Source organism: Alligator sinensis, unplaced genomic scaffold (genome assembly GCF_000455745.1).
Source record: "Alligator sinensis unplaced genomic scaffold, ASM45574v1 scaffold497_1, whole genome shotgun sequence".
In the NCBI taxonomy this organism is placed as follows: domain Eukaryota; kingdom Metazoa; phylum Chordata; order Crocodylia; family Alligatoridae; genus Alligator; species Alligator sinensis.
In genome coordinates this window covers 587713-603918 of record NW_005842883.1, presented here as the reverse complement: position 1 = coordinate 603918, position 16206 = coordinate 587713, and the positions used below count along the sequence as shown (strand labels likewise).

The 16206-nt window shown below is 36.3% G+C and overlaps 1 protein-coding gene and 1 pseudogene across 1 annotated transcript in view; one reads left to right on the top strand and one right to left on the bottom strand.

The window, feature by feature from the left end:
• Positions 1-16206, bottom strand: part of LOC102372428 (vacuolar protein sorting-associated protein 13B-like) — a gene marked incomplete at its 3' end in the record, with an annotated part of 150849 nt that overhangs the window by 3109 nt on the left and 131534 nt on the right. The window contains exons 7-11 of the mRNA XM_006035876.2: positions 15490-15758; positions 13368-13463; positions 12874-12996; positions 11666-11803; positions 9011-9098 (exon numbers count right to left, since the gene is read on the bottom strand). Coding sequence (XP_006035938.1) covers positions 9011-9098; positions 11666-11803; positions 12874-12996; positions 13368-13463; positions 15490-15758 — 714 coding nt within the window. The remainder of the gene's footprint in view (positions 1-9010; positions 9099-11665; positions 11804-12873; positions 12997-13367; positions 13464-15489; positions 15759-16206) is intronic.
• On the top strand, positions 5786-5890 carry LOC112548038 (annotated as a pseudogene).

The following is a 16206-nucleotide window of genomic DNA, read 5'->3' as shown; positions in this document are numbered from 1 at the left end:
GAAGAGCCCAGTGCCCTCCCTCCCAGGTTGTGCGCAGCGGTGGGAGCTGCCCCCCCAATGAGCTGATTCTGTCCCATACCCCACGCCGCCTGGGAAGCACCTGCCCCTGTCTCCTCCCTCACTGCATGGGGAGAGGGTTGATATGCCCCCTCCCTCCCCCGGCCCCTTCCACCACAACTAGCTGGAGGCAGCTCTCCATGCTGTATCAGAAATCAGATCAGCATCGGTCAATATGCCCTCCTTAAAAATCAGATATCGGTCCCAAAAATCTCTATCGATGTACCCCTAGTTGTTCAGTCTCCATACAGAACTGATGTTTGGCTCAGTGCTAAGACTTCTAACAAGTAACATATCATAACTAAGTAAATCTCTGATGGTAGTGATATAAGCATATGGCAGTGAAGAAATGGATTGAGACTACTAGCTTACTGTGAACAATCTACTGATTAGTCACTAAATAATATCAATGACATTATTCCATAAAATATTTGGGGGGGGGGGGGGAACTCCAGCCAAATTATTCAAACTCGGTGATTTAAGTTGTATAAAATGTTATTTTTTACTACACGTAAAAACTCTAAAGAGTTTCTAACATTTTTAAGGTCTTTCCTCAAGGCGTGGAATACTTCAGTTACAACAGGGCAAGGATGAGTGAGGCCATAACCTCTTCACCCCTTCCTGCCCAAAGCAGAGTTTGTATACAGTGCCACAAACATCTCTTTCAGTTGGATGTCATGAAAACTTCAAAATAAGATTTCTGTTTCTCACCATCTCTTCTACACAGAGTAAGTTTTGGTTTTCCAACTCAGCTTGGACACAAATATCTCTTCCTCTGAGTTCTTTACCTTGCTCTGATAATGCTCTGGAGGGCTAACTGGTCAAGGCTCTATTATTTTTCTAAGTCTGTATTTGTTCTGCTGAGCTAGCTGACCCTAACAACATTAGTTTTTGCCAAGGATATCATCAATAATTTTTCCATGCATAGTGCTTTAGTCCTACCTTCTTATTGGTTAGTGAGAAACAGAAAGCATTTCTTCTGAAGAGCCATCACCTAGAAATGGAGAAATGTGGTCTTACCCATGTCATTACTAACACTTGTAGTCACTACTGAAAATGGTATAATGTGTGTAGGTCCTTGACAGAAGATTCTAAGAAATCCTCATTTCTTTATTCAAGTTAAAAAAAAAAAAAAAAAAGCAAAAAAAAGCTGAAGTGGTAGGATCTCTGCTGTACAACTGGTAAGGATTTGACCATCCTGTTACTTAGTCGACACAATAATTGAAAAATTAGAACTTTAGTCCATGATTTTTGATAACTTTGCATTTTGGAGATATTTTGTCAAGTTTTAAACCTTTTCAAGCAAGATGATCACTGATACAATCTTGATATATCCAGACCTACGTATTTTGGTAAACTGACAACTTGGGATGAGTTGCTCAGAATGAACAGCAGAAGCTGCTAACACTTTTTGGGTAGTTAAGGCACAGTGGTTAACCCCTTCCCCCCTACCCCAGGACATGGGGGCATCCACAAAAGGAGGGGAAATTTCAACTTTATCTCAGTTGAAAAAAAACCTAGCCCTCCAAGTTACCCCTCATATTTGCTGCAGATTCTAACCAAACTCAATCTATGTTCCAAAAGGACACCAAGTTTCTCTGTAGTCTGAACTGGCTGTGAATGGACTGTGCCTACAGAGCCAGCCAAAAGTAACAAAGCTTTTTAGTTTGGTTTGGGGGGTTTTTAGGTCATTTCTGGGGGAAAAAAGGGGGATAGAATGATATTTGCCTCAAAACTACTCAGAAATCATAATATTTTTTTCAGGTCAGTAAGTTTTCAAAAAAGGGGGGAAAATCTTGAAGGCCATGAAAACTCCCTGACAAAAATTAGTTTGGAACCTTTTCATAATCCCTTTTATTAAAAGGGAAATCTACAGTCTACTGTCTGGACAGGCTCCGAGTCAAAGAACACAGAAGCATTCTTCCTCAAGGCTCTGCTTCCGACAAGGCCAAGATCTGCTCAGTTTCCAGTTGTTAGATGAAGACTGACAAGGAGCGGGTAGAAACCATAACCTCATATAAGACATCTCATGTTACTAGGACAAGGCCTTTAAATATACCAGCCAGTCAATTTCAACATGTGCAAAAATGTAGCTTGTTTGAACAACTTTGAGCATTATTACTTATATGAATACAATTTCTACAATTTATTTATACAAGTTATACAAATTCCATTTTCAAAAAACAGTTGAGTATAAATTACATACAAAAGGGGTACCCATGTGTATAAACTCTATTAATTATATGGACAAGTGTCCAAAGACTGCAATTACAATTTATACAATGTTTAAGTATAAACACCAGACTGGTTAAGGCCTCTTTGAAACGTAGCTCTATTCTAAAAGCCCATCTACTAATTTGAAAATGGCCATCCACAAACTATTACTGCATAAGTACCAGAAATGTATGGGATGGTGCTACAGAAGACCTATCTATGATATGCAGCATGTATCATTTCAAAATTACATTCTATGTGGTCTGTAGGTCATGAATTCACTTGGTCATTAGTGAAATTGATATATCATTCTTTCAGACAAATGACTGTTACATTTTGTATTCAAATCCACAACACAGAATAATGAGGTGAAGAGGGTATAAGGTGCAGATTTTAAAATTAAAGTACTATGCACGCTTTGTTATTCAACCTCACTATCTTGTTTTTACTAAAAATACTAAAAGCGATTAGTGCACTTACATGAATGACAGATGAACCTTCTAAGGTTAATACTATCCAGGAGGCACTTGTGGTTTAATCAGTAATCATATTCTCCAGGAGGGGTTAAAGGGGCAACAAAGGTGATGAACCAAAATTGCTTTGACAGATAAAAATCTTACAATCACAGTTACTAGTTGTTTTAATTTACTTTTCTTCCAGTATATAAAAGTAAATATTACAACAGCAAAATGACAAACTGTAAAAACGCTGAAGATGGTGTTTAAAAAGTGGTAACTGGACGCTTTGAACTAAATTAGTAAGATCTATATTATTTTTAAAATGCTAAAGCTTTTTTTTTCCCAACGTTGGTACATATTTGAGCATTTTATTTTTACTACAGATTTATAGTTTGCGATGACCTGGGATAGAAGAAAAGTTAAACAAGTAAACACAATAATTATCAGGGGATGTGAATCAGAAAAGCCAATTTCTTACAAAGGAAATTACTGTTAAGGATTGGATTTAACCTTTTTGAAACTGGGAAGAATCACAGCCTTCTTTCATTCAGAATAAATGATATAAAAGTATCAATTCATTTATATAACCAGAGAGCTGAAACAACAAGAGTACCACTCAAAACACAAAGCTTGAGTAGCAGCTGAACTGCATGACCCAAGGGGTTTACATGATGACTGATGTACCAAACAGAGGGAGGGGGTTACTGACTGGTTTATCTAGATGTCACATTTACCTAGATGTCTGTGAAAGAAACAGAAAGAAAAAACCTAAGAAGCTGAGAGAGAGAGAGCAATAAAGAAGTGCCATAAAGAATCACAGAATCACAGAGAAGTAGGGATGGAAGGGACCTCCAGAGGTAATCTAGTCCAAGCCCCTGCCTAAAGCAACATCAGTACTATGGCCCAAAGAAACAGCTTTTAGGCCAAGCACTAGCTGAAAGAAGCTTGGGGTTCTGAGTGATGAAACTATTATCTGTTGTTTCATTCCTCACGCGTTCATTAAAACAGGACCTTATATATTAATTTGAAAAAAATGGGTTTTCAAACAGATGCGAATTTATCATTTTCTCCATCTGGATGAAACAGACAACAGGTTTCAAAAACTTGACTAACTAGGGTCAAAAAGGAACAATACTTTTTCACTTGTAACTCAGTGTTTCTCAGGTCCCATCCAGACTTATTTTTCATGGCTCTCACCACACCCCCTTTGGAATCACTGTCTTAACTATTTGCCTGACTACTATAAACATGTAATTAGTGTTGCAGCTATACACGCATGTCAATAGAAGACAACTACAGCAAAAATTCTAATTCAAGTTACATTTTCTCATTTTGATAGGAAAATATACTCTACTCAACTTCAAATATACTGTTTAAACCCAGGTACACAGGACCACAAGGAACTTCTCAGGGTATCAAATCCCACCTCCTATAATCACAGACATTATATAATACAGTAGACAAACGTACCAAGCTCCATCTTAAAGCATTAGGTTTCTTGTCTCTATTGCTATTGGAAAGACTCTCTGTACCTATTTTAATGATTTTGCTTTGCGTCATCTCAGGAAGGTCTTACATTCAGAAAATAAAAACACAAGGATGGTAGAAGGATAACCAAATTTGTAGTGCCAGCATATTATGTCAGTGTGCATCAATGATGCCACTAATGTGATAATGTTACCTCGTTACTGTACCAAAACAAGATACACTGGCCACAAGCTAAAGCTACCTAGCTAAGTAGTGGGGTTTTTTACTGTATACCCCAAAAAAGAAAGCTTGTGAAAAATTTCCCAAGTATTTCCAACAGACATACAACTCCTGTGTAGCAATTACACTGAATGCCACAAAAAAAAAATCACCAGTGTATTTCTAAAGACTAAGTCCTAAGTATTCAATTATCTAAAGTCTCTTTTATACCACACTGGGATTCTTAATACAACTAAGCAGTGCACAGGACCTCCAGCTTTCATAGGACCAAGACTTGATGTTTAGATAAGTTGGGAAAGTTAACAATAAGACAGCTGCTGAGAAAAAGTGATAAACTTCTTTTTCTACACATGCCTTACTTATACATTTCATCAAAGAAAAAATACATAGGAAAGTAAGTAAAAGTACAGAAAGTTCTGTAACTCCTTCTATGATGAAAAGTCATGGCTTTTGAATAGAACCAGCCAAAACATTTTTTGGTTAGAAAATGTTAATTTAACAACACTCAAATGTTTTGTAGAAATATCCCTATCTTCTCAATGATAAATTTAAATCCATTTCTTTTTTAAAAAGCTGAAATATTTTGTCTCAATCCATCATTTAACTATTATACAATACTTTATCAAATGAGTTTTCCATATAATGTAATATAATACAAAACTCAAAGTACTTCAAATTAGGTTGTTTTAATATTTCTGAAAATCAAGTTTTTGAAAATGTTTTCGTCTCACAAAATTTGAAGTGTACATCCAACACAAGATTGAAAGACATCTAGGATGAATGGAATTTTATAACAGAAAAGAAAATTGTTTTCAAAGAAAAATTGTTTTGAATTAGATATTTCTCATTAATCCAACTCTCAGCAGCCGGGGGGTAATGGAAGGTGCACTGAGCAAGGAAAGATAAGGAGGGGAAAAGGAAGAGTCTTACCAGGCTAAGGGATTTAACAAAAAGACCCCATTTCCTATTCCCATATCACAGAGCAGTCTGCCCACCTGGGTAGAAGGTGGAAGAGAACAGGTGAAGCAGGGGTTGCTGCAACCCCACCGTGCCAGTCACTGCTCCTGCATGCTTATAAGTATGTTCCGTATGACAAAACAATGTACTCCAATTAAAATGCATACCAAATAAGTGTACAAAAGTTGCTTAACTGTATAAAATAGTTACAGATTCAATTTATCTGCATACTGGTTAAGAACATTAAGGCTAGGGACAGGCATTACACATAAACTAGTTTAAGTGATCAGAAACTGGTTTAAACCTGTAACAGAACAGATGTTCAGTGCACATAAACCAGTTTAAAAATGGTTGAAACCGGTTTGAGATGAACTTGGTTGAATGTATTGTATGCTCTGGCTTCTCTTCAAGTCACATAAATCTTTCGCCTTTTACTAAAGATTTCCGTGGAGAGGAGCAGTTATCAGACTGAAATGATTTGGGTCAAACTGGTTTATGCAATGCCTGTCCCAGACCCTTTGCTGGTTTAAGCTAAACCAGACATCCCCAGCATCCCAGCATGCTCTCTGAGCTGGGCAGGGCTCTGTTCCACAGCAGGGCTGGTCCCTTGCCTCTGTTCCCTGGCCGCAGCTCTGTCAGAGACTTGCAGGCACAGCAGGGTCTGCTGGGTTCCTCGTCCCCCCCCTCACCCCTCACTGTTTAAGCAAAGATCCCTTCTTCCTCTCTCCCACAACACAGACTGTAGCCAACATGTGGTATGCTAGCTAGTGCTGTGTAAGGCAGATAGGACAGTGTCTGCTTAGGGCTTTTTGGTAGCAATCAACAGCTCAGATGGTAATGTCCCTGCATTCCTTCCTTTGGAAAAGGCAGACAAGGTTCTTTGAGTAAATCTCTTTCACCTAAATAGTTGGAAAAAAAATTTCTTAGCAAGCTTTTGGGTTTAAAAATCCTTCATCAGGCTGAGGAAGCATCTGCAGTTGGTATGTGCTCTTTCTGCATGGAATGAATAGTAAAGAACCCAGAGGCTGGGATGCATTTTCCTTTGGAAAAAGCTGTTTAAGAAGAGCTTGTAATTAGCGAGGCTTTGTTTTCTGATACTGTGTTCCAGCTGGCGGTCTGCAGTTTGCCAGGGCAGCCACTTCTGGTCCACAGTATTCCCCCCAGACTCAGGAAGTACCAGTCACCCCTGTCTCAGAGGGTGTTAAATGCTGATAATAGAGCTGATAAATGCTCTGTTATCAAGGGAGGGGACCCCTCCCTAATTACAGTGTCCTTCCAGGGCCTGGCCATGCCCCCCATCTGCTCAGCCCTGTGCAAGGGAAGGGAGGGCTGCTCTAGCACCACCCCCATCTTCTAGCCTGAGTCACTGCACACATGTATCTACATTTCCAGGATGTCTGTCTGGTTACAAAACTGATTTAGCCTAGCCAGGTTAGACTAACCTGCAAAGATTGAATCAATACAGTCTCAGGCTTTTTGAATGTCTGTCCCTAGCCTAACCAGTTAAGTAAGCAGCATCTTTCACCCCTATACTACCTACTTTGTAAATTAACTGTACTCCTTTTAACTGCACCAGAACAATGAAGGAAAAGAGATGTTATTAGAAGCCTTTAAAATGACAGGAGCTTGTCAGATTCAAATCTACCCTCTCCCTCCATTTTCAAGGTTTCTAATAACAGCCCCCAACCAACTACTAGAAGCTTTGAAACATTAAGGAAGCTACTCAGTGTTGGAATTCCTAATTGACAAAGCTGTGTACTCAATTATCATTGTTTACTTTTAATTTCAGATTAGAACGCAGCTTTTTTTTTTTCTTTACTTATTCAGAGAACACTGCTAATTTTTCTCTGTTGCATTTTCTCAGCAGCATTCTTCTATAGTTCATAACCTGCCTGTTCACAGGCTAAAGCAATGGGGGCATTATATAGCAAGGCTGCATGTATATGCTGCTGATCTCAAACAGAAACAAAGACAGATGAACTGACTTATTCTCACTTAGAAGCAGTGGGGGGAGGGGAGAAAGGGAAATCAAAGCTAACCTAGTGTCCACATTTGAACAGTTTAATCTTTTTCAACCGAGGACGATTTCCATAAGAATAAAGTATTTTCTTTACAGATGTATCTGTTTACCATGGCCCTGCTGATATCATGTATCTTTGTTTTCAAAAACATTTTATTTGAAATAGCCAATTATAAGTTCTGCTACATGGAGTGAAGAAAAGGCACAAAAAAGTACTCATTTTTGGCAGGTGGAGGGAAGCAGCAATGTACATCAAAATCATTGATAACCACTATGATAACAGATAACAATGTTAATTCTCCTACAGATGGAGCAACTGGTTAACCAAAAAGGATGGGGCTATTGAGTAGTAACTTTACATGGCATTCACCTAGAGAAAATGAACCCATTATCTATGGCAGAATATAAGTTAAATAACTACATGTTACTAGTATACACCTCCGAGCAGAGCAAAGAGTTAGCCATGTTAGTCTGAAGTCAGGCAGAATAGATTTGCACCTTAAAGACTAACTATATATACATACACGTGTGTGTGTCTGTGTGTGCGCGCACGCAAGTGTAGTTAGTCTTTAAGGTGCAAATCTATTCTGCCTGACTTGAGACTAGCATAACTACTCTTTGCTCTGCTCGGAGGGGGATACAAGTAACAAGTAATTATTTAACTTATATCCCCCTCAGAGAGAGAAAGATAGCATAAACTTCCATAAGCAGCAGGGTTGCTTCATTAGATGCTGAAGTAAGCCTGCCCCTTTCAAAAGTTTATGCCACGTCTCTGCTTCAGTTAGTCTATAAGGTGCAAATCTACCCTGCCTTGTGTTTTCCTCAAAGGAGTAGGTGCTCCTTACTAAACCAGATATGCTGTACACTGCCAGAACTAGAAGGAACTAATGGGAATCTAAAAAATGGCTAATACTTGGCAGATGTCTATATACACACGGTTTAGGGCAATAATGCCAATAAAATCATCACAAACTGTAAAATTAATTAAAAGATAATCCTTCTGCCATCTTCTGCGCAGCTGCAAATTCTGGCATCACAAGAGAACATGTTGGATTGTCTGCATATTCAACTCAATAATTCTAGCTTTAACTTTTTCATTCTGTACATTTTTCTCATGGCAGAATTAAATATAAGCAAACAACATCAGGTAGAAAATAGAGATTTGCTTTTGAGAAATAATGATCTTGTCATGGAAGCTACATAAGCAAAATTAGAAAAGAAAGCACAAAAATATTACTTAGTCTATATATCTGAATTATTCCTCAAAAGATTTTTTTTTTAAATTAGCATGTCAGGTTTTTTAAAAAGAATATGTTATCAAATGTGAAATTTTAAAGAAATTCAGCCTTTGTTACACATGAAATCAGTTTTGTTTCTGGTTGTTCAAAATAGCTTTTCTAGCCCTTTGAAGGGAGGAAAAAAGGGTCAGAATATCAGGAATCTAAGAAAGCCCAAACATGCAGATTAAACCCCTTTAACAGGGAACCCCAGAGGTAAATCTAAGGTAAAGTAGAGGACAACTGGTCAAGGACCAGGTGGCTCTGAAGAAGTCTTTGTTTGTGTTATTTAAGGGAGGGAAAACAAAGAAAAGAGGTACCTTTGCCACTGGTGCTTTCCATTGTATACAAGTAATCCATGTAGAAAGCTCCAAACCTCTGCATTCCAGCTATCTCTGTGTATGTCTCCTACCAACAAAGCAAAACAAATAAAGAAAACGTTGTATAAGGAAAGAATCTTAAGATTACAAACTGATAGGGTAGCATGAGAGACCTATATGCTTGTTTGGATTTGTGCATCAACACACGGACTGGCTTATCAAAACAAAGGACAGAGGTTATCCCAAGGAATTCACCTTTCAGATAGGTAATGTAACTTCTATTGCAGGCCACACAAAAGCACATCCATAATTCTGCTGGACATTTTGATCACTTTACCAATAACATCAAGTTAATTAGTACCTTTAATGGAGAGAATATACTTCACTTGACCTCTCACATCACAGGAATCCTGTCTAATAATGTACTCTCAAAAACTAAAACTAGTTCATTCTGAAGTATCTGGGGGAATCAGAAAAGGTGGGGGGGGCAAGGAAGAGTGGATAAACAGAATGAATTTTACTTTAGCCAGTGGAAAACAAATATCATATGACAAAATGCTTTAATATACCATATTATTAAAAGCATGCTTGTTTATTTCATCATAGAAGTGAGAGAACCACATCAAATTAGGAAAGCATTATTTTTAGTATCAGGAAATTTATGAACAGGTATAAAAGTTCAAAGTTTTGGACTTTACTAATTTCAGTTTATTGTCACACCATCAGATATCCATCTACATACTGCTGCATTTTCTTCTTGTTGCTCTAAAACAGTATACCTTAATAACATAATACTGTCATGAAGCTGAAGTTTGGGGGTTTTTTTGTTTTGTTTTTAAATCAGAGCAGCATGAGAACTGAGTTGGAACTAAAAAGAGTTACTTCTATAGGTTTTTAGTATAATTAACTGAATTTAAAGATCTGTAGCCTTTTGACTCCTAATGTCTACCTCTTCTTTTGAAAATGGGATTTCAGGGTTTTGAAATTTTTATCCAAAAATCTGGAAATCTCACATATTTGGCTCTGAAGAGTTTCCAGAAACTCTCAGCAATTGAGACCAAAAAAAGCTAACAATACACATAGGTCTCCAGTTCCTTGCTACTACTCAAAGAAAACCTCAAATATTCTTGGTACATGAATCATTCAAAATCCTAAAGAATAAGGAGGATTTTTAAAAAAAAAGTGGATGAATTTAAGAATAAGGCCACGGTTACAATTCATAAGTATGAAACACTTGAGCAAAATGAGTTAGACAAGTTGTAGTATAGTTCACAATGGTTAAACTGTCTTTTGGCATCTATTTTCTTAATCTTCCCTTATAGCTTCTAGCTACCACTTTCTTACTTCCTTAAGAATTGTTATTTATTTTGACGTTCCCACCAAAAATATGTTAGATCTAGTTTTCCATTTCATACTAGAAGTTTTCTCTGAATCACTCAAATCTGTAGGCTTTTTAAGTTATATACATTTTGTTAACTACTGTCATACTCCTCTTCTCCCATATACAAACACATGACAATTATTTTATAGTTTCTACTTCTTTGTATAAGACCAGAACATAACCATCACATAGCAAAGTACAGAAACAATATGGAGCATTACTGAATCCTAGCTGTGATAGATATAAGAAAGGGAAGCACAAGCAGCAGCACACTTATCAAGGGCCACTGATCTGTAAAAAACAAAAACAAACCAAAAAATCCCAGTACTTTACTGGAAAAGGAAGTGCTTCAGTTTGACCCAGCTCTCCCAATATGGACAACTAAATCAGCTGTTAGACAAAAGTGCCAAAAAGCCCCACTGAAGGACACAGACTATATATACGTTGGTTGAGGTGGGTCAAACGAATGCAGTGCCTCTTCTGGACGTGTGCTGTGCTCGTTAGGGGGGTGTGCCAAGCTGAAACTAAAGTGCTGGTTCCTTCCCTTCTCCTCCCCGCAAGCAGCCTAAAAGTCTTATCAGAAGAAAATACCAATGGTGAAAATAAGATTCAAAAGGGACTTATCTTTAAAAGTAAATAAAGGTATTTCCTAATACAAAAAAGAGATTATTTCATCTTGGGCAAGTCATTGTTAAGCATTATATAAGACAACATAAGATGATCTGTGTGTGAACATAAGATGATCTAATGCACAGTGAAGCAGTATATCGATATCTGACTAAATAGCTATTGTTAGCTACACAGTATACAGCCTGGCTGTCACAAAAGATATAACAGAATTACCACCATTGCTTGTAAGCATCTGAAGTAAATAATATATATACATTTTCTAGAGCTGGGCTCTTTAAAACAGCATTACCCCTCTGTGGTCACAGACCAGTAGTGGGTTTGAACAGCATTTGCTGGTGGTCTGTGAGAAACTGAGCATATCTTGGCACAAAAATTCGGAATTCTTTTACAGGTACCCAGGCTCTAAGAAAATGGGTAAGAATACAGCTGAAAATCAGGCTACTTGACTACATGTCCAGTCTTCTTAAATTATACTTTGCCAAAAATATCTATTTTGGGCCAAGTTTGCCTTTTTGCCTCTGGGACCATTTTCAGAATAAAAATTGCTAGTCAGCACAAGAAATGGTGACATTATGCAGCTCTTACAAAATGCACATATTTCAAAATCCTTTAAAAATGTTAACAGAACACATTAATCCCCTGACCTTATGATGAGCTGCATCCAAAATAAATTCTGCGCGTATACCATTGTTTTCTGGACTTCTGTAATCAAATAGTGAATTAGTAAGGTATGTCATTCCTTTTGTGCTCAGATTTTCTCCACAAGTGAAAAAGTAGGCCTCCTGAAAATGTGGTTTAAAAAAGGGAGAGAGAGAAAAAGTCATATTAGTATGAAACTAAACAGACCAAAGGGCTGTCTTAAGACAATGATGCACATGCAAACTGTAGTATCTCCTTGACAATTTAAAACAGATTAGTCACAATTTCAATAGAAATACTAGTAAAAGCCAAGGTAAGACATTAAAATAGAATTACTTAAATAGCTTTAAGGATTTTTCCCATTTACAATAAAAATATCTTGAATTAATGTATCTATCACTAGAGAATTTGTTTAGAAAAATCTGTTTGCTCAGAATACTGTTAGCTTTACATTAACAATATCCTCAGCTTGCTGTTCACTGAAAATCATTATTTGCTTACCCGCCTGCTCCTACTTGCCCCTATAGCCATGACTACTCTACCTCTTTGACAAAATCAGGACTGCTGTCAAGACACAGGCCCAATCAACTTGCTTCCACTCTATGTATGTAGAAAGCCTGGTGATCAGGCAGCCTAAACTAGTTACAGGCAATCATGTTTGCTTTACGCAGAACTATGGGAGGTTGCGAGGATAGTCAGGATTTGCTATAAAAACTCCAAAATAACCATCTCTGAAAAGCACTTAGAGATGCTTAGATTGAAAGTGATGTACAACTGGAAAGCATTATTAAGTATAGGATCACTACACCAGAAACCCTAGGCCAGCCAATATGCACTGAAATAATTTTACAGGTTTTATGGTTTAGTAATTTTATAGCCTTCCCTGCCCTTTAACTGAAAAAAACTCCCCCAAAACACCCAGTTATAGATGCTTCTACTAAACAGAAACCCCTTCACATGGCCCAAAAAAGAACAACATTCCTTTACACTTTGAAAAAAGCTGTGAGAAAAAGAGATTCTCTCAAACTTTGTAATTTGCCCCTCAATTTTTTTTCCTCTCAGCTCTGCATGGAATATCTTAAGACTTATTTCATTAATGCTACATCCAAGAAAATGAAATGGATATTAACAATGGCTTTACAATATTATGTATCAATAAAGCACATCAGCATTGGTGCACTGAACAATCAAGCAGTATTCCAAATGTACTTACTGCATCGCTTCTATTAATATTTTCTTCAAAGTCTTTAATTCCCATAATTCCTTTAAGGCACAGAGCTTGGCAACCAACAAAACCTATTTGGCAATCAAAGAAAGGTTCACCCATCATAAGGACCTATTGGGAGAAAAGTGACATGATGAAAAATGCTATGTTACTTGACATTAAAAAATTAAGTAGAAAAGAAGAAAAAATGAAAAATCTAACATGGTAAACTCATTTGAAGTTTTTAATTAATCAAAAAGTCTATCAAGTAGCATGATCTTTACAAGTACACTCTTACTACATCTTAGGGTTACAGTATTCTACACTCTAGAAATCTGGAAAAGAAATTACTTCAATAAATATAACTATATAATAACATAGGAATTTAAAACCAATAACAACTGCTATTTCAGAATATTTAACTGATGAAAAATATTTATTAAACTTCAATTTGCCAAGGCATTTACTATAAACTGAAAAACTTAGTTGCAGTGGAAAATTACCTCAACTGTGGTTCCTTCTTGCTCCCATCGTATAACTTCTTTGGATTTTACTTTCTGAGGGCTATAATAACTACTTTCAGCTTGCATTTCAGTGAGCTATGAAACAATATGATAAACACCTTATATAAGCCAATATTAGCATTAAATAGCAGTAATCTGTCATTACTATATAGAATTGATGAAGACAAATTAAACTTTACTATGGGCCAAAATTTATTATTAGGCAGGAAACAGGTGCAGTAAAACAGCTGTAACACATTATCCATATTAGAACATAAGAACTTCTAGCTGAATACGCCAATTTAATCTTATGTATGGCATAAGAAAGTTTTAAACACTATAGTATTTTTATTTAAGCTTCTCTTCTTATATCAACAATGTGTAAAAGATGAAATAACAGATATGCAGCTGCAACACAGACACACTATCAACTGAGTTTATAAACTTGCCTAAAATCTATAAACTTATTATAGCATTTATTCTGAATAGTAAATAACTCACAACATGTAAAACTAAAGCAAAATTAATTAATTTAAATCATGCCTAGATTTTTGTCATATTATTTTGAAAGTAAATTTTATTACATTTTTGTATGGTTTAGATGCTTATAACTATTCATTCATCAAATCTTTCAAGTAGTAAAGAAACATACTATGGGAAAATATACATTACATAGTTAAATAACAGTCAATATTGTATCAAGGGAATAAGTCCAAAATAGTGAAAAGCTTGCACTTAAGTAAAGAACTTTTTCAGTTTTGCTTATTTTTGATCTGTTGAAATAATTCAAGTTCTAATTTTTCTATAAAATACCCACAAGCTCATTACTTTAATTTCCAAGACTATATACACATGGTTGCTGTTTCAAAGTAAAATTCTGTAATCCAAATACTCAAGTAAAATTGGATTTTTCTAAAAAACCTGATCACCCTTCAGCTGTGTGCAATTATTGTGGAGGAAAAGCAATTAATTGATTAAAAGAACTCAGACATTACGAGAACAATTTTCAACATTATTAGAAAAATGCTACATTTAATTTGGCATGATTTTTTAGCTGGAATGGTATCAGCTGTTCCAAATGCTAATGCAGAAACCTGACCTTATTTTTTGACCAAAATATGAACCACAAATTAATTCCATACATTCTTTGCATGCAAACAGAACAATGAATTCTAATGTTTTCCTCCTAAATCTCACCATACTGCTCTCACGCACCACTTACATTTTATATTTTTAGAATGTAAAGACTCCATAATTTACAAGGTTTTACTACATCCATTAAACAAGCACGCCTATAATGGTACATTAAAAGACCCAATCCTGTCATCCTTGCTCACATGAGTAATTCCAGCAACTTCAATATAATCACATGAGCAAGGTCTGTAGAACCAGGCTTTCTTTTAACATGCACATGGAAACACAAAATAAAGTAAATTACAGATAAGCAAACACTGTAGGAAAGCTATTATTTTATTTCATATTGAACAGGTGGCGTGAAGGTAAATCTATACTAGGTATTTCAAACCTGATATGAAAACTTGACTCAAGCATCAATTAATTAGCAACTTCCAGATATCTATTTTTATGTGAAGCATTACGGCAAATACAATGACTTGAACAATCACCAAGTTGCTATATCAGGAAAAAAATTCTTAAAATTAGGTCAAGCAAATGTGACCAGATTTTAAGTGGATGAAGAAGACAACATTATAATAAACATTCCACTGCTATTAAGAACTTTTTTTTTGCCAATTATATAGTGCTATTCATTCATAGATGCTAGGGTCGGAAGGGACATCAACAGATCAAGTCCGACCCCCTGCCTAGGCAGGAAAAAGTGCTTGGACTGGAGGACTTATTTTAAACTTTTATCGCTTTTCATAATTTCCCTTTAGAATGAGATCTTTTCATCATTTAACTAACTTTAATTTCATTAACAAGATTTACTGATACTGTTAATTATGTGTTGACTGAAAAATAAACTTTTCAAATATTCATATTTTCAGCTATTATGTAATATTTTTTTTTATTCAGAATAAACATGAGAACATCTCGACCTCTAATGTATTAATGTATTGCTTAGCAAAATAATTAATAGACTCTATAACAAAGAAATACTTACTTTGAAAGTTACAGTTGCTTTTGTACAGTAAAATCCAACAGAAACAATAGGATCCTTGAGAGCCTGGAATTTCTGCTGATGCAATGTTGTTCCATCATCCATTCCAATAGACCCATCCTCTCCATCATAGCTCACAATAGCAGGAACAAGTGACCAGGCCCAAGAAAACCATCCCTGCTGCTGCTCATCATCTTGATTATGCATGTAGGGTTCTTGGTTAATATACTGCGTAGGATATTGTAACACTGAGCCTGTTTCATCTTCTGCACCTTTGATACAAAGCATACATTCAAATCAAAATTGTGGATCAACTGTCCTTAGCAGAATCTTTTATGCTGTCCTCATGTTTAATTTGGGAGCAATTTTTCTGCATTATGTTTTCAGAAATACTTCTGTTGTCTCCCCTCTCATTAGTACCAAAAAGAGATTTAGAAAATAAAAAGATTCCCATTCAGTAATATCTATTAAGTTACTAAATATAAAAGTTTAGATCATAAATTGCAAATTGGGGCTTTGATGGCTTTCAACATTTTCCATTACGGTATAAGACCACAGCCTATGACAGGTTAAGTCACAACCCCCAAGCTACCACCCAGCCACCACTGATCCTACAGGTCCTGCTGCAGCAGTAGCCAGAGTTTTTGGCTCCCTACCTCTTCCTCTTTTTTCACTACCACCCCATCCCAGTGGGCAGGACTCCAGGGGAGCCTGCAGTGC